This window comes from Ostrinia nubilalis, chromosome 3 (assembly GCF_963855985.1).
Source record: "Ostrinia nubilalis chromosome 3, ilOstNubi1.1, whole genome shotgun sequence".
In the NCBI taxonomy this organism is placed as follows: domain Eukaryota; kingdom Metazoa; phylum Arthropoda; class Insecta; order Lepidoptera; family Crambidae; genus Ostrinia; species Ostrinia nubilalis.
The window spans coordinates 8679383-8704858 of NC_087090.1; the positions used below are offsets into that span (position 1 = coordinate 8679383).

The 25476-nt window shown below is 37.8% G+C and overlaps 1 protein-coding gene across 8 annotated transcripts in view; it reads right to left on the reverse strand.

Moving 5' to 3' along the window:
- The window catches only part of LOC135087836 (tensin-1), a 126339-nt gene that overhangs the window by 22222 nt on the left and 78641 nt on the right, over positions 1–25476 (reverse strand). For all 8 annotated transcript variants that reach the window (XM_063982654.1, XM_063982657.1, XM_063982656.1 and 5 more), the window contains 7 exons: positions 9019–9075; positions 7887–8048; positions 7273–7460; positions 6864–7013; positions 6252–6415; positions 5098–5301; positions 4412–4591 (listed from right to left, as the gene is read on the reverse strand). In XM_063982654.1, coding sequence (XP_063838724.1) covers positions 4412–4591; positions 5098–5301; positions 6252–6415; positions 6864–7013; positions 7273–7460; positions 7887–8048; positions 9019–9075 — 1105 coding nt within the window. The remainder of the gene's footprint in view (positions 1–4411; positions 4592–5097; positions 5302–6251; positions 6416–6863; positions 7014–7272; positions 7461–7886; positions 8049–9018; positions 9076–25476) is intronic.

Consider the following 25476-nt stretch of genomic DNA (forward strand, 5'->3'; position numbering starts at 1 on the left):
TCGAGCCAATTTAGAAAACGAAGCTTAACTAAATTGATTACAGCCTGGACACTTATATTATTATGTAGAGAATCTTTAAGAATTTTGTTCTGTTTTTCAACATCTCCTTGATTGCTGCACTTTTTCTCTAGTGAATCTCTATGTCGTGTATTGATCACTTGATACTTTATCTTCAGGCATCCATTTGAAAGATGTTTACTTGATAAATTGTTGAAGTATTGCTATCTAGTATTTCAAAGTCTATAAAGATCATCAATGTATTTACAAATTAATTGCGCATAAAGAATAATTTCACATCGCTTATCTTGAGTTCAATATTGAAAAACTACTTCGTATATCTTCCTAAAACTGAAAAAATGTCGGCCGTTTGGTGTAGTGGTTCAGAATCCGTTCTGAACCACTACTATTCCGAGAGGTCCCGGGTTCGATTCCCGGCCGGGCAGAAATTAAAATGATGAATTTTAATTTCTGTGACGGGTCTGGGTGTTACTATGTACTATAACATGTATGTATTTACAAAAAAAAAAGTATTTAAGTATGTTTATATCCGTTGTCTAGTCTAGTACCCATAGTACAAGCTTTGCTTAGTTTGGGACTAGAGGCACAGAGCAAAATGTCCAAGGATATTTATTTATTAAAATTATCTCATCCGGAGGCGTCAAACGACGGCACCCCACTCAGTCATTAGACTATATTTGCACCTGAGTAGTTGAGCGTCAATTGCAGCAAATTGCGACAATGTTGCCCGTTACGAGCGTCGGATGTGGGAATTCGCAAGTGCACCTAATGCGGGCCTTCCCTGCCGTGCCGCTACAGGAATAGACCGAAAACTGCGGATGTCGAACTAGTAAATTGTTCACCTACAACTCACATTTAATGCGTAGTTTGTCGGGTTTCAAGTGCTGGAAATAAGGAAATCCATACACATACTTTCAGTACTGAAATTCACTGAAGTAACTTTGATGTTCACTTCCACGTGATGTAGAGTTTTCATATTATTATCAGACTATAAATAATTGTATATTTATCGTATTAATTTCTCTCAATTTTAGTATTATTTAAAATAGTTAAACTTCATTTAGCAGTAGGTATTATCCGCTTATAAATGACTTGTTCTAAGCTACAGATGGAAGATTGAAACTGATAATATTGTGAATTTGAGCGCAGATTTATTCATGTGCTTTCGATTATTTGGAACTACTTAGGCTGGGTTGCACCATCATAATTTAACTTTAACAAACGTCAAAAATCTGTCAAACTCCATACAAAAAGCACCGGTAATCGTTATATGTAGTTACGGTCAAAGTTAGGTGGTGCAACTCAGCCTTAGAGTCCAGATGATGGTAGATAAAAAATAAGACTTACGTTTATAGCTGAGCACTTTTAATTCTCACTATAGTTAGAACGACGCGGTGCGGTCAGTGTGCAATGACACTGGCTACAGCTCCATAGCAAAAAAAAAACAACTTAGAATGTAGTATTATTTAAATCGAAAGCTCAATCTTCGCTCATCAGTCGCTCTTAAGTCTTAAGGCCGGGTAGCAGAGAAAATGGCGAAAATGAGGTTTTCATTTTTCATTTTTGAGGTACTAAACAGTAAAATTAAAGGCTAAGATTTTTATTGGGCATAGTTGAGGATATTTTCTAGGGCTATTAACGGATGGAAACACGATTTGATGAAGTTGACTCGATAGAATAAATTCCCAAAGTTACCTCTATTCGTTTTCTATTTATGGTTTTATTTTTAAAATAAGCGATTTGAGATTCTAAATCTTTTACTAAACTAAAGTTCAGAAATAACTTGAGGGCTTTTAACGGATGAAATTTTTATATTGCGTCTTATTTAGTTACAATGTTAAAAAATGTGGAAAAAATCGTCCATGACGGCTTGGACAATCTCAATCAGTCGCGCGGTGGCGCTTACGGAGGACGGACGCGTGTCAGTATTTTGGCCGTGACAGTTCGCGATTTGTCAATATTTTTGACAATGATGACTTTGATGAGTCACAGTATAATAATATCAGTGTTACTGGAGAAAGCTTAAATTTTTGATAATTAAAATTTATCAATTTTCTCTACCTATTGAAATTTAAATCGTTCGCATCCTTTTCAACGAAGACTCTACTCATGATACATAGTACATTCCTCAAATATGAGACAAAACCAATGAGTTAAAATTACATTTTATCTACATACAATCGTCTTACACTCTTTAGAAGAGCACACTGACACAAATAAATAATAAAAAATACTGTCTAAGGTCTTTAGCTAAAGGTCTAAGCTGTAAGATAGAAGAATCTTCTAGCCAAAAAGATGGCAGATGCAGCAGATGTCAACGGATTTAAAACTGGAGTTCATGTGACTCATTGTAGACTTGAGTGTCTAGAGCGTCCCTTCCTCCACCATGCGTAAGAATTTTCACAAAAATACTGTATAAGGTCTGTAGCTAAAGGTCTACGCTGCAAGATGGAAGAATCTTCTAGCCAAAAAGATGGCAGATGCAGCAGATGTCAACGGATTTAAAACTGGAGTTCATGTGACTCCTTGTAGACTTGAGTGTCTAGAGCGTCCCTTCCTCCACCATGCGTAAAAATTTTCACAAAAATACTGTCTAAGGTCTGTAGGTAAAGGTCTACGCTGCAAGATGGAAGAATCTTCTAGCCAAAAAGATGGCAGATGTCAACGGATTTAAAACTGGAGTTCATGTGACTTCTTGTAGACTTGAGTGTCTAGAGCGTCCCTTCCTCCACCATGCGTAAGAATTTTCACAAAAATACTGTCTAAGGTCTGTAGCTAAAGGTCTAAGCTGCGAGATAGAAGAATCTTTTAGTCAAAAAGATGGCAGATGCAGCATATTATATCAACGGATTTAAGACTGGACTGGCACCACCTTGCAATGTCATCCTCTCATTGTTATCTGTAATGTAAATTATTTTTAAAATGTATTTAAAAAATAAAATGTTCGTTTTATTATTTCAATAATCTGACCTCTCAACTCGATGGGTGCCTGGAACAAAGCCGCAATAGCCATAGCAGCAGTTTTCCGATTAAGTTATTTTAGTAAACTGCGGGTCCCTATACACCTATTGAATTTTTTTCAGAATTTTATCTTTGAAACTGCCTAATTTACCAAAAGCACTATGGATATTGAATCGTTATTCCCATTCATCATTTAAAATTTGTTGACCGGAATAATCGTGCCATATACAATGTTAAAACTTTTATTTAAATCTTCTACAAGCAAACGGCTATTACTGTATCCTTCAGATCAGCGCCCGAGGCTGCAATACACTATTGCTGTTTGATTAATTGCACACTTTTTACCGGAATAAAACCACAATGGACTCTTACGGAACCGACTTTCAATGTATGAAGCGGCAACATGTATTTCTACCTTTTTAAAGTATATTCTAAGCACTATAACCTTATGGACATTAAATGTTACTCCAGAAAAAATAACGCATCCTTTGATATACAAACCGTTTTGATACGCCAGAATTATTCAAAATTGACACTAAATCTCTTCTCATGTAAAATTGTGTTTTGTCGATTGTGGCTTTATTCCCGGCACCCATCGAACTCAACTACACTACACAAACACCTTTGTTCGCAACTGTACTGACGAAACCTCGATATTATACCGTTCATTTAAGATGGCAAGCTTTTTGCTGCGGTAATGCACTCCAGGTAACCGTGTGTGATGCTTATTGCTCATAGTGATTTACGATACAGAGCCCCGTACATACGTTATACATAAATTATGGAAAGAAAACACCCATACCAATACAAACAAATATGTATGCAATTTTAGTATGATATTTTTATTTATTAATAAACAAAAAGACTGAACAAAATTGATGCGTGTACTGATTAATGTAATTAACCATATGCAAAGCTTTGTGAATTGCAACAACTATAATTTATTATCCAAGCTCTAAATAATCGCTACTGCGAGTAACTGATCATAAAATGTTTTTCCAATCGCTCAAGCTCCCGAGGATCTACCGATAGGTCGGGTGACGTAATCTTGAAATTCTTTTAGCCGGCGCGGAACTTCCGGAAGGTCGGGTGACGCCACGCCTCTTTGAACCGTGTTTACTTTGGCAGTTATATTCTATATTTATTCGATTCTAAAATATATTCCCAAAAATTTTGAAAGTTGTTTTAATTTGTATCACTTGGATATGATTTGTATTAGAAAGTGTTGTGAGTGTGACGCTTGAACGGAAGGAAGTCAACCTAACCTAACCAACTGCGTATTTCCAAACTGCGTATTTCTATACTGTGTAGCCGCGAGAGCTCTTTGGCGCGCTGTCTTCGGCGAAGTATTGCGCGCGCAGATTTTGACAGCGTGAAATACCTACTTTAGCAGAAATACCAAGCCTTAACCTAATCTAGTTGGCACACTCACCAGGGTCATCATCGGTGAGCGTCGACAGCGGCCTCAGGTGCTCCAAGGAGTCTGCCCTGGCCAGGGCGTCAGGAGCGGCCCGTAACGGCGCCGCGGGTGTGGGAGCCGGCGCCGCGCCGCCTGCACCATCGCCCCGTGCGAACACCAGCTCCACGGCGCCGTCGCTTGGGAACGAGGGATCTGGGTAATAAGAAAATTGTCGTTAGTTTTATTGTAAACATTAACTAGTAGGAAGGGGTGGATTCGATAGAGTATATTAACAATGATAAACAAGTGCTTTTAAACAACGTAGGCCTATCATTCGTTGTAGAGTCGATAAAGTTGCATACATCTATTGTTTTGTAAATAATTGAGGACTTGAAAGCACTCTCTACTAATGTAACTATTATTAATTAATTATTTAAAAGTTATTTATAGTAGATAGCTGGATCAAATCGGGCTCGAAAGACCAATATTTTATCGTACAATAAGACCCCAACTGTACCTTTACATGTAGTGTTAGTTTGCAGTTGTAACAACATAACAGAATCAGGTACCTACCTAAAACCACATTCTTTACTCGTGTGCTTAAAACTGTCCGATTCCGTAGATGGCGTTTTAATTGGTCCCACACATTTATTATAATATCTACACATGCACTTGGTCGATAAATATTATTAATAATTAAGTAATTAAGTAAAAAGTACCATGAGCTGCATGGTCAAGCTGCTGCTTGGTGAACGATAGGGTATGATCCGCTACAGCACAGGTGTGGAACTGGCACGCGAAGACCAGGTGGCGGCGCGCCTGCGCGTGCGCCGGCCGGCGGTACGCGCGCACTAGGACATCGCCACGCAGCGCTAGACGCCCCACGCCCACTGTCCAGCCGCCGCCGTTCACCATATAGAGACCTGGACAAAAGGAATATAAGATAGAGATAGGAGATATGTGAAGAGTCCCTTTTAAACGTTCACAAGTGTCAAAATGGAATAAAGACATTTTATTCCATTTAATTTCAAAAGTTAAGTTTTACTTCTAACAATTAAGTTTACAAATTCGAGTCGTGAAAATTGTAGGTATGCGTGGAAATTCTTTTTTTCTGGAATTATCCTGACAAAAAGAATTTATTAAGCACGAAGCCATGAGGCTTAGTAAGGTTTGCACATTATTTAAGTAATTTGAAATATTTAGTTAATGATATGAGTGATGATTGATGAATGATACGTGATATTACCCTTTCCCTTGTGTTTCAGTAAAGATGAAGTGGCACTTTACTTTAACCTGACGCGGACTTCTTGAAATAACTTGAAAAGTGATGTACGGTTTTGTTTTATTTGCCTACATCAATGCACGTTCACAAACACTTAATTAATCCGCCAATAATACACATTAATAATCGGGTAAACACAAAATGTTTGAAAATAAAACAAAACTGCTAAACTTGACGTTTCACATTCCCGCCAAAAAGTCCTGAGTGGAAATTCGAGAGTCCAAAGCGACAAAAGAAAATCGATATCGGTCGTCAAAAAAAAACAAAGTTTTTCTTAGTGGCCAGTGCCGCGCGACCAAGGAGGCGGCAGTGTGCGGCCGCAACATCCATCACTCTCTTTCTTAGCCTAGGCGTAGACCAGCGAGCGACTTTTAGTTGACCGAAAGATCGGTCGGGTTGTTAATCAATATGGAAATGTATGAAAGCGCGCACATTACACCGATTTGGTATCAATTGGCCGATTCTTCATACAAATTAGAATCGGGCCCAACTATCGGCCAACTAAAAGTCGGTGATTTGCGCCTAGGCTTAAGAATATCTAATGAGAGCCCGTCTTAGTAGATTTTATATATATTTTCTGATGTTAGTTACCTGACGTGTAAACGCACATGAAGTTTTCATATATCTTGAGAAAGGCGATGGTAGGCGTGGCGGGCGAGGCCAGCGATCCGGCCACGCTCACGTGGGTCAGGTGTAAGGGAGCTGCGTTCACGCGGATCTGTCCAGCCAGGAGCCCCGCGAAGGTGTCTATGTATCTGGAATTAACAATACAAATAAGGATTTTTTTTAAGTTACGTAAATGTAGACGGCTTAAAAAGTCTTCAATCACAAAAGGTACAGGATGTAATTTTTATACTTGATCAAACAAAAAGAGTTGATTCTACTACCTACTCAAAAACAACTAAGTACTTTTCCTAAAGGACCAATGTCAAATTCTCAAAATAAGTGTAGGTCGCCATACAAATTGAATCCCTATTTCGCTTAGTCTCGCCATAACTTGAGAGCGACATTCAGTTTTCTAATACTTTGCAGTTTCTTACGGAAAGAAAAATTACGAAAATGGCGCCGAAAATTGGATAATTTCAGAAAACTTTACGACTATTTTAACTTTGCGCATTTAAATCTTATCGCGATTACTAAAGAATGTATAATAACTGCTTGCAATTGTTATGGGAAGCTTTTCAAGCTGCTATGATTACGTACCGTTTGTTTGAAGGCAAGTGGAAGACCGGCACGCGATCGTCGAGGTACCTCCTCATAGCGTACCGGTCTAACGCATGCTCGGGCGCACCGCAGATTGCAGAGTAGTGCATGTATGCCGCCACTAGTACTCCAAGCCTCTCTCTGCTACCCCTGGAAACAATGACAATAAATACGGATTAGAAAACTTCTCACAATATCTTCTGACTCTTGGTCTTGATAAATATGGATAGAATTGTAATCATTGCAATCATTAGAAACATCGATTAAGATATTTTCAGTCAAATTAGTAAGAAAATGAAAACGACTAATAAAAATACTTAAAGAAAACTTTACATGTTTCTTAATATGTAGGTACTTATTATTGCCCTAGACTTTGTAGGTAAGTAAGTAAAGGATTATATTTACTCACCAAGCTAGTAAGATGGCAACATTTTTTGGGTTTGCTCCTAACCAGCTTTCTATGTGTTTGCAAGCAGCGCATAGCCTTTCTAGTGGTGGGGCCAGCTCGCCCGCCCAACCAAGCGATCGCGCGCGCCCAAATACGCTGCGCGCCGCCCGCCCATCGCCGCTTCCGTCGCCGCTACTCACTTCGAATACCTGCAAAAGGAAATATTTGGAATGTCATTTGTTTGTTCTTAGAAGTATTTCACAAAGCTAACATTTTTTTTTTAATTTCATAGTTAATTATAACAAAATGTAACGAGACTCGAAAACCCTTTAAAATCATGAGTAATATTTGCTTATTGTCATGGAAAGTATTCCGTTCATATACGAATAATTGTAGTGAGATTAATTCCAACATACGGGCCATTTCATTATCGTAAGTGGCTACGAAATGGTTCAAAAATTATTGTATACAGAACAGATTTGCAGACCTGGAGTGTATGCCTGTGTATTACATGTGTAAACATGTAACCATCACTCGCTTGGTTCGCGCATTCATTGAGCTCATATCTTGCCTGTGCGAATTGCCTTTAATACGCTTCATAGAACATTATTATTCCAAATATGATTGCTACTCACCATGAAGTGGTCGCCATGCTTATTGGCGAGCATATGCGCTGCCTGTGCTTCTGCATGCGCGTCTCTGTCCGGCAGATGCAGCGCCAGCATCCGTTCCGCCACGTAGCAAAGATCTAGCCGCGATCCCGCGCCCCCAGGGTAGCTCGCTGACCGGGGACCAGACTGCAGAGAACATGAAAAATTGTGATATTAAAACCGCATTTAAATCGTATAAATGAGCTATGGTGACACAGAACTGCCAAATACATAATTAAGTACTCTCCTTTTTTGGCGTTGGAGGTTAAAATCAGGCTATCAAAAGCTTAAGAATATTGATACGTGAAGTGTGAACTGAATTTAAAAACACACGTGTAATAAGACATTATAAGTTAACTGTGTAATATAATACTTGTGGCTGAAATAGGGTTAGGGTTGACTCTACTTAATATATTTCCACTTCATTTAATCCAAACCGCGAAAAGCGTTAGTTTCATTTTTACTTATAATTAAAAACGATAGGTAAGTAAGTAGTAAGCTGTATTTACAATTTGACATTACTCTCTCATAACCAATTATATTATGGAGATGTGTAAATGAAATCTGTTAACATTTTACTACAAAGCTAGTAAGTTTTGCTACCAGCAACATAGTTGACATAACAATACAAGTAACATAAGAGTTAAAGATTGCGGTAACCGTTTTACCAGTTACAGGCGTGTGTTTCAAAAGAATGTACCAGCTGCGCGTAGGTGTGAGCAGTAATGACATGTGTCTATTAGAAAAGTGTGACAGTAAACAGCGAAAAGCCCTGATTTGCCTTAGCTAGGTGTTTGTGTCAGATCAACACGAGGTCGTAGGCGCAGCGAGAAAGTGACACAGCGTTGCGTAGGCGCGAACAAACGACGGCATAACTCCAATGCATTTAATCCGATTTGTCTAGTCTACTTAAGTTCTAGTGGAGTAAGCCCTTTTAATCATAAAGTGGGTTTATAATGGCGGCTGATCAAAGCCTCATAAACTTTATAGAGGAAAATTTTGTACTTAAATCACCTACCAATCCAAACAGCTCTACCTTTTATTTAATAGCTTGCATATCATAGAGTATAAGTTGTATTGTGTATTATTTATATGTATTGTTGATGTAAATTTGTACCTGATCTCTGGCAAAGGCTGGCGTCCCAGGAGTCGCAGGAGCACTTGCCGCTCGCGTCTGAAACAAAAACAAAACTTTATTATAAATCAAGACCAAATCGCATTGTGTTACGTTTGTTGTAAGATAAATCAAGAAAAGTTCTTGCACAAGGTCAACCCGTCATTAAAATGAAATCAAAAGTTGTAATTTAATTCTCATCATTTTTTACCAATGCCGACCCTCTGTGATATGACAGGAGATACTCATACGTATTTCGTTTCACAGATATAATGACAGTGAGAAATGAATTTGATCTCGCAAATAATGTTTTGTAATAAATACTCTCACAACATCGACGTATTAAATTCCAAATTATCTTTATCGGTGAAATACTCGTATTGATGATTGATGGTTTGCGATTTTCCAGTCAATATAAAAATACATTAGTTTTTTTATTATTATGTATAATATTAAACTCCACGATCTTCATTACACGATCCTTTGTTACCATAACATCTTGATATTGATCGATATCTTGAACCCGTGTAAATGGGAACTCAAAGTACAAATTGACTTGACTCTACCTAGTTCAAAAAAGTTTCAGCACATTCCATAAAATGTTGGATTATGTAGGCGTTTGTAATGTGTAGCATGTCAGTCGGTATTAGGGGTTGTTCGGGGCTCCCGGGGCCCCAGGGCCCGGGCGATTGGAGCAGGCCAATAAGGTTGATAGATGAGCCGAGGCGCGGCTTAAGTGATTACTGCAGGCCTCCGAGCTATTACTTGCATTGTCTGTTACACTATGTAACGGTAGTGTAACTAATCCTTTATTAGATTAGGGAAATTGCTATACTTAACATCACGATCACGATGATTAAAAAAGTATTTTCACACTTGGTAGTAGTACTAAAACGAGAAGCTTTGTCTAAGTTGTTTTATCAGTAATAATACTCGTATTTAACTGATTGTTAACTTCTAACACTTTTTTTATCATTTATTAGAAATCATGATTTTTTACGCTTAGCTAACGGATTTTCCCCGACGTTTACCTAACAAGATATCGTTCTCACCCGCATGTATGTATTTGTATTCAATTAGCAGAGGCGTAGACGCGCGGATTACTCCGACGCTAAGTGAGTTATGATGAAAGCTTAGTGAAAGTGCTAACAGATACAGTGGGAGAAAATAATTATGAAAACATAATATCCGCTTAATATACTCTTTCAGACTTTCTTTTTCAGTGAAAAAGATTGTAAGGTTTTCATCTTTGTCTCTGTTTTTCATCTCTGTTTATTTAGCTATGTGATAGCGTAGGTATGTGAAAACTCTCAGCCATATTATTTCAGGTAAAAGCTTTCATCGTATGTATTAAGATTAAACGTTTTAGAAACGAATCATCTTTATTTTTTAGCTAGAGCTCGTAATCGTAAGTGAAATTTTTCTGGCATATTGTTTCCGTAAAAGGTTTCAGCATATTAAGAATTACAGGTTTTCAGTGACTTATCTAGTTTTTTAGCTAGAGCGGAATATGTGATGCGATTTGTCGCATCCCCATTTAGAAGACCTTATTATCATCTTCGTAAGAGTAATTGCAAGTGAAAACTCTTTAGGCACGTATTGTTTCAGTTAAAAGGTCTGAAAGGTTTTGAGTATCTTGAATCATCTGCACCTAGATCTTTAGCTAGAGGGTTTCTTCTCGTTTAGAAGTCCTTATGATCCTCATTCTTAACTATTCTAAAAGTAGCTAGTCAGATTTCGGGAGCGGGGTGGAAGCTTTTTAAAAAGGATTATATTTAATTAAACTAAGTGATCACGTCCTCGCCGAGTTGGAGGCGATTTAATAATGATTTAATATTGTGGCCGATCGCAGTCGTCCAGTACGGTGTTTACAATTTAGTTCTGCTGACACATCTCTTATGTGAATAACAATTCTACGAATGCTTACACTGTAGAGTGGAAAGTGATGACTTATCTTGTTTAGTCTAGAGCAGAGGGAGCTGACGGATGCATAACTCCTCCCTCCCTAAGTGAGAAATTATCGGAAGTTTCATTTTTATGAGTATTCCGATAATTTCGTTTACATAAAATTTCTACATGTTTGCGGAAGGCAATTAACACAATTAACATAAAAAGAATCAAAACTAATACAAATGTAAAGTATGTAAAATAAGAAGTGTCTGTTTCATTTTCACTAGCACTGATTGCTGCACTGTGTTTCAGGGCGTACGACATGTATTTGATTTCATCCAAATTGATTCCATGCATATTGAGTGCGCGTGCACCGGATAGCGTTGCGTTTACAGGTAGCTCGGGTAGGTGAATCACCGGTACGTGTTCTACGGCGTCTGATGAAATGTAGAGTCGATGGTGGATCTGCAGGCCATGGATTTCCAGGTCACAGGGCTCATCGATGGTGATGATGTACGTGCCGAAGACTGACTGCTTACTGACTTCGCTGTCGCAGTGTTTGGTCAGCGTGGCTTTCAGTCTGCTGTACAGAATCCAGTTGTTCGCGTTGAGCTGCTGGAGTTTTACTTCTTCCAGCTGGATCTGGTGCTGCTTGCAGGAGGTAAGGTCCTTACTGAACCTCATCAGCTGTTCCACGCAGGTAGGCTCGTTATGTAGAGCCTGGTTGTCCGTAGAGCACAGGAAGCGATCGCCGGCGGCAAGCGGGCGACACGGTGTTACGATCGGTAAGTATTTCAAACCCTTCGCCAAAAGGTAAGGAAATTTGGGGAAAATGGAAAGCGTAACGTTTTGGGATTCTTGGAATATAGGAAGTGAGTATATCTTATAATAATTGTAAGTATAATTATCTATCAATGGTATTTCTAAAATAAATGTTATCTGATCCTGTTTCATATAAGATTTTACACAAATAGTTTCTTCTAAATTTAACAAATTACTTTCCGTAGGCTGGTAAACTAAATTGGCAGAGTTTGAAATTAACTTTAAATGATACAATAATTCTGTAGAGTTTACAATTGCTTGGTGTAAAATGGATACTCTACTTAATGCTAATGCTGTTTCTATTTCACTTAATCTTATAAATATTGTACGGAAACTACTTATGAATATGTTATACACTCCTAGTATGTATGTAGAAAAAGTCCAATCGTTTTGTGTGGACGTTATGTTTTGCAATAGGCTTTCAACTCGTTTCAAGCGTTCATCAATAATAATAGAGTTGTTATTTATTTGCTCTGAAATATTTATGAAACTGTCGAACATTTTTGAGACCAGGGTAATTTTCTTAGATATTATCTTTAGTTGAAGGGCCAGCGCCTGCGTCCCTATCATTAGCAGAAGGCACCACCTGCGTAGGGCGTTTTATGTTTTTAATAGGCACTTTGGTAGTCCTATCACCTACTTTAATTGGTAAGATGTTTCGCTTGGCTTTGCCTACAACCTTTGCTTTTACATAACGTGGTTTGTCTTTGCTTTTACGCTTATTTACGTCTTTTGCAAATATTATGTTTCCTTCGGAAAACTCTATATCTGTTTCACCACCTTTCTTTTCCCTAATGGTTTCCTTTTTGGCTGTCGTTTTCTGAGCTATGTATTTATATAAGTGCTTTGTACGTTTCGCATGATCTTGAACTAATTGCTGATAATATTGCTTTTCGAAATTGATTCTAAATGGACTGTCTGAATCTGTATGACCAAAAACTACCTCAAATGGTGTTAACTCAGTTACAGAGTGGATGGTGTGGTTATATGCCATTACTGAATATGTCATAACTGATGCGGCATCTGTACATCGTCTTTCGTATTTAGCCAATCTATAGATCTCTATAATTGTCGAGTGAAAGCGTTCGATAAGTCCCATAGAATTAGGGTTATTTGGGGTTCCGATGTGAAGTTCAACTTTATGTAAATTTAGAAATTCTTTCATGAGTTCGTTATTAAATTCGGTTCCTGGATCTGAGCTTATACGTTTTGGAATTCCGTAGAATGAGAAATATTTCATAAGTGCTCTAGTAACGTCTGATGTTGATTTACTTGGTATCTCTATTGCTTGTCCTAATTTGCTGAAGGCGTCAATTAGGGTTAAATATGTGATTCCTTCAATACTGAAGAGATCAATGAAAATTTCCTGAAATGGGGAATCTTGAGTTTTAGTTAATTGCAAAAATGGTTTTATGGGTTTCCTATCGTATTTCATTTTACGGCAGGCTTCGCAAGCGTTAATGATTGCGGAAACTGTTTGTTGCATGTTAGGCCAAAAATGATTTCTACGAATTCTAATCAATGTTTCCTTAATACCACGGTGGCATGTTTTTCCTTCATGGTATTGGATAACTATTGCTTTTTGTTCACCCTCGTCTTCTATGTAATTTACCCGTTCTGTACACTCGTAAAACTGAACTACATCTTTCTTAAAAAGTTTAATAATTACGTCTGTGAAAATTCGTCTAAGTTGATCTGATTCAAAATAAATGAAATATTTTGTTTTAGGTTTGATATATTCTTTTAAAAACTGTTTTACCAATTCTGCATTATTATCAGGTAAATGTACTTCAAGAACTTTTTGCTTATCGCGCGAAAGGTTTTTGACTGAAAGTTCATTATTGAATCGTTCAAAGACTAATATTTGATTAGGTTTGTTATCGATTGCTTCGTTTAAGATTGGGATGCCTTGTGATTCGGTATCCTTTGCGGAATGAATAGTTTGTGAGTTATTTGATTGTTCATCGACACAGTCTGAATTATTTGACGACGGAATCGGATATTCTGAACCTAATTGTCTACTTCCTTCTGAGGATGTAGAGTCGGAAATTACTATTGTACTTCCTGATGATAATTTTTCTATTTTCTTTACTACTTTATCAACATGTTTTTGAATACGTTTTTCCTTTTTGCTAACATTTACTTTCATGGACTGATTATCTGAATCAAGAGCATTTACTTTTATGCGGGATAACGCGTCTGCGTTTGCGTTTTGTTTATTGATTGATTCATTACGGTAATTAGCGATTGCACTAGGCATTCTAACGTTGTCTGTGAATTTTTTGTAATTTAAAATGATTGGAATGCATGCAGTTTTAGTTCTGAGGACTCTATTTTTAATGTCGATTAATGCTTCCAATTGTTCTAATAAATCTTGTCCAATTACACCATCGTACCATTTGTGTACGTCATATAAATAAAATTTGTGGTATTTTCTGCATTTAAAAGTTGGCAAAAGAGGGATTTCTATGGTTTTGTTGTGCGTACTTGACGCGTGTGTACTCACAACTTGGAATGGTTCATTTTTTATGAATTTACTGAAATACTGATAGCCAATACGCGGACTGAAGAACGAACGCATGCTGCCAGTGTCGATCATCATGCGAGCATCCAGTTCCGGTAGGTAAATATATGGTAATGTTAATTCCGGATCGCAATTAATGTTTATCTGTTCTGTTCTTTGATGGAGGCTGTTTCGTGAAAATCCTGTTGGAATTCAGTTTCCTGTGTTTCCTCGGGAGTTTCCTCGAAATCAGGGTAATACTGTTCGCTGTACATGTTATTATATTCATCTATAGGGTATTCACAATAATATTGATCGTAATACGACTGTTCTGCTTCGTCGTAGTTCAGATCATTTAAGTTTGTTTCATTTACGTTGTTTGATTTTGTAGCCGTACGCATAGACACGTCGGTCAGCTGCATACGTGGCGGCTGGACTTGTTGGGCTTGCTGAGCACCGAACTGTGGCTTATAGCCGAATTGAGGCGGTTTGTAACCGAATTGCTGAGGAGGATGTCTATAGCCAAATTGCTGGGGCGGTCTATATCCGAACTGCTGTGGAGGCCTGTAGCCGAACTGCTGCGGCGGCCTGAAACCTGGTTGATGCGGAGGCTTGAAATAGCCGAATTGTTGTAAAGGTTTATTTCCATATTGCTGGAAGGGTTTGTAGCCTTGATTAGGCGGAAGGCCAAATTTAAATTGTGGAGGAATTATCGGTTTGAAAGCATTAGAGCTGACAAAATGAGGCTGATTGCCTGAAAATTTCTGTTGAGTTGGCGTAAACGAATTGTTAGGTTTGGGTTGCGAATGCATTTTGCTTCGCATGTTATATTGGTCCATAAAGTTTACTTCCTCGAGCACAATCGAGAGGGCGGCTTCCAAAGTGGACGGTGCCTTTAGTCTCACAATGCGCACAAGGTTTTCTGGTAAATTATAGAGAAACACGTTTAACGCGGTGTTGTTGTATATGGTGATTTTGGCGTGACGGATTGACTCGTCTGCTATGGTGTTTACTTTGGATATAAGCATTGACCTGGTTGATTGCACGCGGTTGCAAAAGTCTGTGTACGATTCATTCGATCTGATTTTTAGTGATTCTAATTCAATATTAATGCATGCCTCACTACGCGGGTCTCCAAAATGTTGTGTCAGGATTTCTTTAAGTTCCGACCAGTTTGTTAAATTTTCTTGTTCTGATAACAGTGCTGCTGCATTTTCTGTAAGGCGGCTAGTGATAGCGTGGTACACGTATAAATCTTGCTCAACCCCACCTCTATATCTCGATATAACATACTCACATTTTTTAAGGAACAAATTTAGATGTTTTTTGTCACCATTAAAAAATGGAATTAATCTGAGCATCTCGTTGGGTATTGGCGTGATTTGTACGGATTCGATTTGTGGTGAAGCCATTTTTACTGAATTTAAATTTATTTAATTAATATGCGCCAGTCAGAATTTGTAACAGTACTTTACACAATATTCACAATTAAAATACACGTAGTGATTACCGTGTAAAACACACAATAAAATACACAATAAAATACACAATAAAAATACACAGTAAAAATAAGAGTGGTTCTTAATTTAATTGTTCAATTTCGAGAGACAATTAACTTAACAACTTTAATAATTTTTACTTTACACAATAAACTTATTTAATTTAATTCAATATTCAATTTATTTACTTTATTTCACTTTATTTCACTTTATTTACTTTATTTCAATTTATTTACTTTATTTCAATTTATTTTCTTTACTTTGTTTCAATATTTAATTCACTTAAATCTAAACGAAAAGTGTTAACGATAAAGTTTTATGACGAAAACACAAAATGCGATACCCTGGGAGAAGTTCTATCCCGGAGTAGCAATATTTCCCTACGATTTAAAAAGCATGAAAATTACACAGAGGATAAGGAGTGGAAGGATTGGCGAAAAGTTCTACTCACCAACCGACCGTTCTCTGCATACTCGTTCCACCCGTACTTCGATGACAAATTTATTTGGTTCGGCGGATTTATTAGTTTCCCGTAGTATCACGAATTTAAACGGCGGATTTTGACACCAATCGCGTAAACTTTAGGAAAACTTGCAGCAATAAATCCTACCGGCTGCGCCAGTCAGATTTCGGGAGCGGGGTGGAAGCTTTTTAAAAAGGATTATATTTAATTAAACTAAGTGATCACGTCCTCGCCGAGTTGGAGGCGATTTAATAATGATTTAATATTGTGGCCGATCGCAGTCGTCCAGTACGGTGTTTACAATTTAGTTCTGCTGACACATCTCTTATGTGAATAACAATTCTACGAATGCTTACACTGTAGAGTGGAAAGTGATGACTTATCTTGTTTAGTCTAGAGCAGAGGGAGCTGACGGATGCATAACTAGCTACTAGTAAGAGAGAAAAAAAGTATTTTTTTATCACAAAACACACCGGAGGGCGCTTGCGATCTCCAACGGCCAGGCTGCGAGAGCGCGCGCGCTTTTTTTCAGCGGGCGCGCGCTGCAGATAGAACACGGCGCGCCACAGCGCGAACGCGAGCCGGTGCAGCGCGCGCGCCGCCTCCGCGCCGGCGCCGTCGCATCGCCGCCCACGCCCGCGCATCGCATGCCACTACGCACGCACTGGCGCTACCTCCATAGTATTTTCAACTGAGATATTTTTGGTTGCGATTTTTTGATCTTCATAAATGCATCTAGTACCTACTACGCAAGCACTGGCGCTACCTCCATGGTGTTTTTAACAGTTTTTCTGAGATATTTTTTTGGTTGGGATTTTATCTTTATAAATGTAACATTTCTAAGTGTCAGTATTACATGACTTTTTTCTGTAGGAAAAGGAAACTGCTCTACATTTATACGTGAAAAGCTTTGTTTTAGGGTTTCACTATTCTTTGGGAAAACTATGCAATTTGGTTTTATTACACACGAGTAGATAGGTGCATTAAAGCTAACTTTAACAGCTTTAAAGCTGAGCTACTAAATTAAAACATATTTTGGTATGTCTTAATTTAGTAAACAAATGAAATGGAGAATTAATAGAATTATTTTTTATTGAAAACATAAACTAAAAACATTGCCACTCTGCGACAACCGTTAAAGTTGAAGAAAAAATGTAACTCCGCGATAAGTAGAGACGTCTATCACATCTACGACTATTTTATACTTTTAATCAAGACAAGTCGCCGTCGTAAAGCTTAATGGGGACATAACAGCTGAATGCGATTGCATGTGTCAACAAAAACAAAGGATGCACTCAAAGCGAGACCGCGGGCCGAGACGTCGCCCGGGGGCGTGCGCTCCGCACTGCGGCATCCGAGCCACACACATGCTTCATAAAAAACGTGACAACTACATCTTTTTTTAACGAAAACATGTTTTTACTACGCTACAAACACGATGATCTCATCCGCGAGAATCCCAGTCCCCTGGGAATTTGATTTTATTTCGAGATCAAATGAACATCAATGAACCGAGTGTATCGAGTGAATGGTTGTACGAGTAGCTAGCGCTTAAGCGTAAATCCCAGTCCTTGACAGTGCGGTGACTGGTAGTATGATTAATATTATTCAATTAAAATCTACAATCTATTATTGCCTTGATCTTTCAATGATCTGACTAAAAGTTACTGTCTTCGTTAGCGGCGTAGGTCAAAGAGCTTAAAAGCGATGCGTCACGGATCAAAACGCATTATGACGCGTGAGGGCGTGACAATGACACGAGCATAACCCTGACCTTCCACACGCCGCGTGACGCGCGGGGTGAACGACCCGAGGGGGTGCTCTAAATAAAAGATTCTCAGCAAGAAACGTCCACCGCCTGCCTCGAGCTGTCCTTTCATTCGGATTCAGCTGTTTTTCGCTTGTTTCTGTTTTCAATAGAGATTGCGTAGACGGAGACGTAGCTACGACACTGCGGCGGACTGGCCGTGATTGTCCGCATGCAGTTTTTACATGGGTAACAGTCAGCATAAAATAGCATTCGTATAAAACATAATCAGAAAAATATTTGGATAAAGCTATAGTCATCAAGGTTCGATGCAATTTTAGTTTTAATTTTTATTTTAGTAAAAAATATTTTAGTATCATTTTATTATGCTAAGTAGAATTTTTCACTAAAAGTGCATTGTGACTCCCATATCAGATAAAAAATTGCCCCGATAAAGAAAGAATCAAAACTATAGACTATGCAGTCATTATGGTGCTATCGATCGCTGTGAAAATTATGCAGATTGCAGACATGATTTGATAACAAGTAAATATAGGACAGTATGAAATAAATAGATATCCATCTGAATATCGAGGAGTTTCAGATTGGTTGAGAGCATAAAAGATAGTGGTATCTGTATTACTGGCATATCAGTGCTATCTTATCATAATTACTACATATGTGTTTGTTTAGTTAACTGCTATATTAACGTGAAGAACTTTCCAGTGGACAATTAAGGATAGTGACTATGTTACAATAAAATGTAAGTTGCTTGTCTATTTTCATATCTTTTTCTAAAGATGAATAATTAAGTAGAAAATGGTCCATCTCTCAAAGAAAATTTATAAATTTATTTGGGTGTAGAGTCAGCTGGGAAAAAGAGATAACATTACAGAATTTTCGGTTTAGATAGGTATTACGTTTATGCAGATTTATCATACACTTTAAGGCACTTGTAACATCACCAAAACACTTCACTTTTTTTTCAAAATTTTCACTGATCGTCTATGAATTTTCACTAGGACACCACCATCACAAAAACAGTTTTCACTGCATTTTCACGTGCGTGATCGAGTTGCGATCGAGATGCGTCGCTGCAGGCGGCTGCGGACGCGGCGCCGAGACGGGACTGGCGCCGGCCGCAGCGTCCCGGCGCTTGGCGCTGCCTCTCGACGCCGGTTGCTAGGCAACGCCGAATACGCGTCCCGATGTACGCAATAACACGGCTCGTGTCGGATTATCGTTTTCGTAAACATTTTCCGAGACACTAATATGAAAATTCATAGATATAGGTCGTCTATCTTTAAGATTGAGATTATCAAGATCAAAACTTCATATTTAAAACGAAAGCTTTTCTTTTCTCGAACTCGAACGAAGTTTTTGTTATTAAGCTCTGCATTGACATGGCTGGTTACACTAATTACAGATTTTCTTTACAGAAATTAATGTAGAGCACGTCAAATAAGACAAGCTGCATACGAGTTCAAGCCAGACTGACTAAAGATAATATTTTCATTGAAATTTCTCCGTTTATATTGAAAGTTGCATCCGCTGCAATATTACAGTCTAGAGCAAAAAAGCGGAAGCAATGCAGCGGAGCGCTGCGCTTATTTTTATTCTTCCACTAATCGCCGCGCGGCTGATTTACGCGCCGAATTACGATAGACGCCGAATGACTTTATTCCCAGCGAGCGAGTCGACAAGCTCCCCTAATGCAATGGATCCCAAACTAGTGTGCAAAGACTAACATCGATTTATTTTACTGCAACCCACGTTGCCAAACTAGTGGCTATTGTTTCAACGTGTAGAAACTGAAAATACGAGATCATGTTAGTGTTGCATTTTTAAAAAATTTACAAACGAAATCTCGTGGTTACACAACGGTACGTAACAGTACTATATTATATAAAAGTAACAACCAAATAACATCAATGTGTAGGCAATATTATGTAGTCAATTATACACGAATACTACCCAGATATTTATTTAAAGAAAACCAGCTTAAGTGTTCTTTTTTAAGAAGTAAATAATTAAATGGTCGTACATGACATGTGGTTTGGGAACCACTGCCCAATAGGGTTTGGTTGCGCAACCTAAAGTTTCTTTTAGACTGTTATTTACACGTTCCAGTTCGGAATCAAATCCGTCCATCAATAAATGTTGTTCGTCCTCTTTCTTCTGCCCGAGATCTGGCTTAGATGCCAGACATAATATTAATTATTCTTACATTAAGAACATGCCCATTTTCAGATCTTAAAAATTATGTCTAATGGGCTAGCAAAATTACTTTAAAAGATATCACAATTACAGAATTATGATTATTTCGTGTCATTATTACATAAGTAATGCAGACAGTTATTATTTTAATGGCGTGTACATAAATGATGAAATAATTGCTTAGAGGAAAAGAATACGTTTCGTTGTAATAATGGGAAAACAGACTGAATGCTGATTTGATAATTTTAGTACATATAAGTAGGTGTGTAATGGATGTCTCAAATGTTAAGGTAATCAAAGTCTAATTTAATACCTATGTTGCGTATTTTCCTAACTTTATATTACACAATACTAGTATGTTTTTAGTTAATTAAATACATATTAATAAAGGTGATACCGACGTAGAATCTAGACGTGACGCGTGTGACGCGCACGTACCGCGGTCAGACGCAGCGGCTGCGCGTGCGCTTCCGTAAACAAACCACGCGCGCATTACGGCGCCATCAAATATTGTCTTCCTGAGTTACAAAATAGCTTTTGACATGTTTTGATGTACGTGGTTCAAAGCGTCGAAAGTAATAACCCGAAAAGATGCCAGACTAAAACGCATGTTACAATTTCTCTGGGAACTCTCAGCATTTCAATCTCAAGAACGGAGTCGGGGCTAATTCAAAATGCTGAAAGAATGTAAAGTTGAAAAACCTAAATATCTCTTGCCACTTATTTAAATAAAACAGGACCTTCCAGATTTACTTCATAGTATCCTTAATAAAGCAAGTAAATTAGGTACAAATAAAATTTTAACCGATGAGCAATTTCGTGAGATCTTGCCTGAACATAAATATGACAGAATGTCAGAACTAATCAATATACTAAACGGTAAATAAAACATAATGCAGATAACGAGTATCGGTCCTAGGAGTTCTCACGACACCTGTCGGGTGCCGGGGGCCAGCTCGTGCATGCCAATCACGGAGCCGCTCGCCGGAGGCCTTGCCCCGGAGATAAACGTCACTTTAAATTTGCCACGATCGGTAACGAACAGCCGAAAATACTTTCACAAAACAAAAACCGAACGCCCACAGAATAAATAGATCAGCTGGTATGCATACCAAGAAGATTTATTTGAATTTCATAACGACAGACTTTGAGCATGTTTATTTACTTTTAAATCGGTCAAATAGATAAACTGCTGCTTCTTCAAACCTGGTTTATTAATGAACGCCCATACTTAGAAAATGGGTAGCAAACAAATGACAATTGAAATTAAAAACCAACGAGAAATTAAGCAAGCCCTCGACGACTGGTCTATCCATAAACCAAAATAAAAAACGAATGTGAAGTGCTACGAAAGTAAATATCCATTAAAAGCAAAGAAAGCAAGCGTAACGCGCAGCATCACCGACTCGTAGTGTAAATGTTTACCGTATAGCCTGTATAGCCACAATATTTACACAAGATTGCTATGAAATAAACTTTCTACGTTAACCATGTGTTACTGTAATATGTCGATATGCAAAGGTAAGATATGGGTGGGCAGAACTAGATAGAAATAGGTAGCTAATATAATAAATACCTTCGACTCACATAATCGTTGATCAATCATTCATTTAATGTAAGCAATTTCAAACCAAATGGCTTCTTAATTATTTAATCCCTAGTTACGAGTATTAACATCGTAAACACCACAACAACCAACATGTTCAGTTGAACGGTTTACTCAATGTCGAGCAACTCAGCTGTGAAATACCTTATCCACGGATAAAGACTTTCCGCTCAATTTCCTGCGTCAATATTAGTTTACGGCGAACATAAGATCGACGGATGATTTCGGATTTAAGTATCTTTATCGGAGGCAAGAAGCCAGTATCATAATTCTTGGTGCCCTCAGACACGACGCCGCGGGCCGGCCGGTATCGCGGCGGCCATCGTGAGAGAGTTTCGCGATCATCGCGCCCAATCACTTGTCTAGCATTATGCCGACCCTGCGGTCTCTTTGACCAATAACGATTTGTATTAATTACATTTTGTAGATCGGTATCAAACTTAATTGCAATGTCTCGTGAAAAGCTCAATGGTTGAAATTAATCTTCAATAACGCTTGTCAGTATATTGATGATGTTGTCATTCGTTTAAGGTAGGAGGAGGTACCTACCTACTGACTGTTTGAACCACAACAGGTTTGAACTAAGGCTGGGTTGCATCTTATTTTACCTTTAACAAACGTCAAAAATCTGTCAAACTCCATACAAAAAGTACCTTTAAAGTTAGGTGGTGCAGCAAGTCAGCCTAAATGTTTGGATTCGTAATTTTGAACTAAGAACTTTTTGTTTCTTTTAAAGATTAACAAAAAGACGAAGAAGTTTAGTTGTACATTAATTTGTTTTTAGTTCGTCAAAGTACTGGCTGTTATATGTTAGAACACCGAATACTGAATGCTCAAAAAATCGGAATAAGAATAATGAGCCCCAGCGCGCGCCGTGCGGACACACGGCGTGCGGTTTTTGCGGCAGATCCCTAATTACCCGCCACGGACAGACGTCGCACTTTGAGCAGGATTTGGAGTAACAGAAGGCTTTTATCTACTAGATATAAATCTTCTTTTGATAACATTTGTTTTGTTCCAAATTAAATTTCGTTGTCCTGAAAACATAGGTACAGATATTCAGAAACGATGTAACAGTTATTTTAAGCTTGATAAAATGTTAAGTGGCCAAATTTTACTTTATATTGTTCTGTTAAACTGCTCTACATTTATGAGAATTGAGCCAATAATGCCAGTAGATACCTAACATAACAGTAAAAGCTTTTTCAGGACCATTTAAACGAAATGAATTTGTGTTACATTTGTTTGTGTCTGGTTTGGTATTTTACGAATATTTGCTGTAGTTACACGTAGTATTAATGCGCACACACGTTCTTAACCAATTTGTGTTTATTCGCTCTACGCAGTGGATAGGGGAAAGTAGTACGAGTTGATCCCCTGGGGTAAGATGATCTTTCGCGATTGTGCTGAAACCACTAACGTCATTTAGTTTCTTTCACTGGTAAAACATAGCTCTGGACACATCCCCGCCTCAGTCAAATCGTACTGGTGGCGTGAGCGATACATCGAATTTGACGAGAAAAAAGAAAAATTGTTTACTTCTGATCTAAAATAGGCATGACTTTGAGCTTATGTTACTTTTATTCAAACAATGTTAAATGTAATTACTGTTGTCGTTAGGCTTTCTATTATGTTTAATTTTAATATTTTGGCCATAAAAACATAGCCGCGTACTTGTAGATTATTTTAGCAAATATTTAACAAAAAGTGGGACTTGGGTCAAGATGATCCCTTCCTATATGTACGAGATGATCCCTGGGAATTAAAACAAAAAAGTCAATGGAGTAGGTAAAGGGAAGTGAAATAAAAGAAAGAGAACTTCATATAACTCACCTGAGCCTGAAGGAGATGATACTGAGTGGCTGTACTGAACAGAAAAGTTTTCAAGCGATACCAATTAGGGTGAAGGATGGATAAAATGTTATGGATGTGGGAAATGGGGCCATAAAGCATGTGCTGGGGTAGAGGGTGATGAAGCAGGTGAATTTATTTGTGATATATTATTCAACACAGCTCCAGCCAAAAAGCGTTTCAATTATTTAAACGCTTTTTAGCAGGTACTAAGAAAGAATCAGTTATTTTCGTTATTTAATTCGTAAATGTTTTTCTTTTCAAACTTTTTAACGATTTGTTCTCATAATTAGGTACTCCGAACGGGATATAACCAGAAAAGAATAGATCATAGAACAGAATCATAGGGATCATCTTACCCCTACCTGGGGGATCATCTTACCCACAGGGGTGTACAAGATGATCACTTTGTAAGGTTTTGCAAAAAATGAAATATTTTGATGAAACCTCAATTAATTTCTGGTTTTGAGTATAAGGAAAGTTGGATAGATAAATATACTAGTAGTAATCGTCTTTATTTTTGGTTTACCTTGAAAAATATGTATTTTATAGCGATTCCCGCTTAAGGGGATCATCTCGTACTACTTTCCCCTATCTGAATAAATTTTATACGTAATCGTTTTGTATAATCGGATAGTATACAGCAAAAAGGACAATTACATATTAAAATGTTACATTCTTTTATCTTATTCACGGATTAGTGGAATAGATATTTATGTAGGTATTTAGGAAATATTATACCCATTTCACATTCACCCTGTTGTTTTGACATTTCACCCGCAGTCATAAGGTTTTATGATAAGGAGATAATGTCACCTTCACTCAGCTCAGACGAGTGTAACGCGACACCTCTCGTGGGATGAGCCGGGATTGCCGGAGAGCGCTCTATCTCTTTAATATCGATCTTTGGGTTTCTATTTATTTTTATTTCAACAATAAGTTATTGGCGTTTGAAGAAAGCAACAATTTACAAGATGAGTTTTTATCTTTATTGTTTTTTCTTTAGTGTATTAGATCGGTGTTTAGGTGTTTTGGCTACGAACTGTCCACGGTGCACTAACAACCGACTCTGATCTGACCTTAGACTCGCCAAAGTGTTGATGACCCAACTATCCCAAGGGTTTTATCAGTGCAGCACTCCAAAACGCTTTTTCGATATCTTAGTAATAAAATATTTTATTAAATGTTTAATTGTTACTATTCTTAAAATGTACAAATATTAGTGTCAAGATGTTAAAGGCCAAATCATCAAGCTAAATTATTACATAATTGGCAATAGCAATAATAACTACATATTTATTTACGACACATCAAAGTAAGTAAATTCTAGTTTGAAATTGTCTGTCGAGAGTTTCAACTAGCATTATTTACGTTAACCAGAAGTAATTCAATATTTATTCTGTTTCTGCTCTAAACAAACTTACCTAGTTCTCCTTGTGTGTAGAATAGATAACTCACATTAAGAATAAAATGACATCATATCACAAACATATCTCGGCAGCATTCTGAGCTAATGACGTTATGTTATTTTATTTTAGACCGCTTGCAAAGTTTAAGTCTTACACGGAAAAACATCCAAGGACGGTCATAATGTAACTAATCGCATTCATTAGAGGAACTGAAATAGTACATTAAGGCTAATAGCAATGGTAGTGCTTAATGTACAGCAAAGCTTGGCTACACTTGCCCAATCATTAATGTCATTGACTTCCACATGGAATCGAGAGCCGTGGTAGAACCGCAGAGCGATTGCAATAATAAAACGATTTATTTTAATTTAACACACGAGTATGTAGTGCTGGTTGTGATTAGATCATGTATTTGCATTGCTAAACCCGCACTCGGCCGCGGCAAACACAGAAA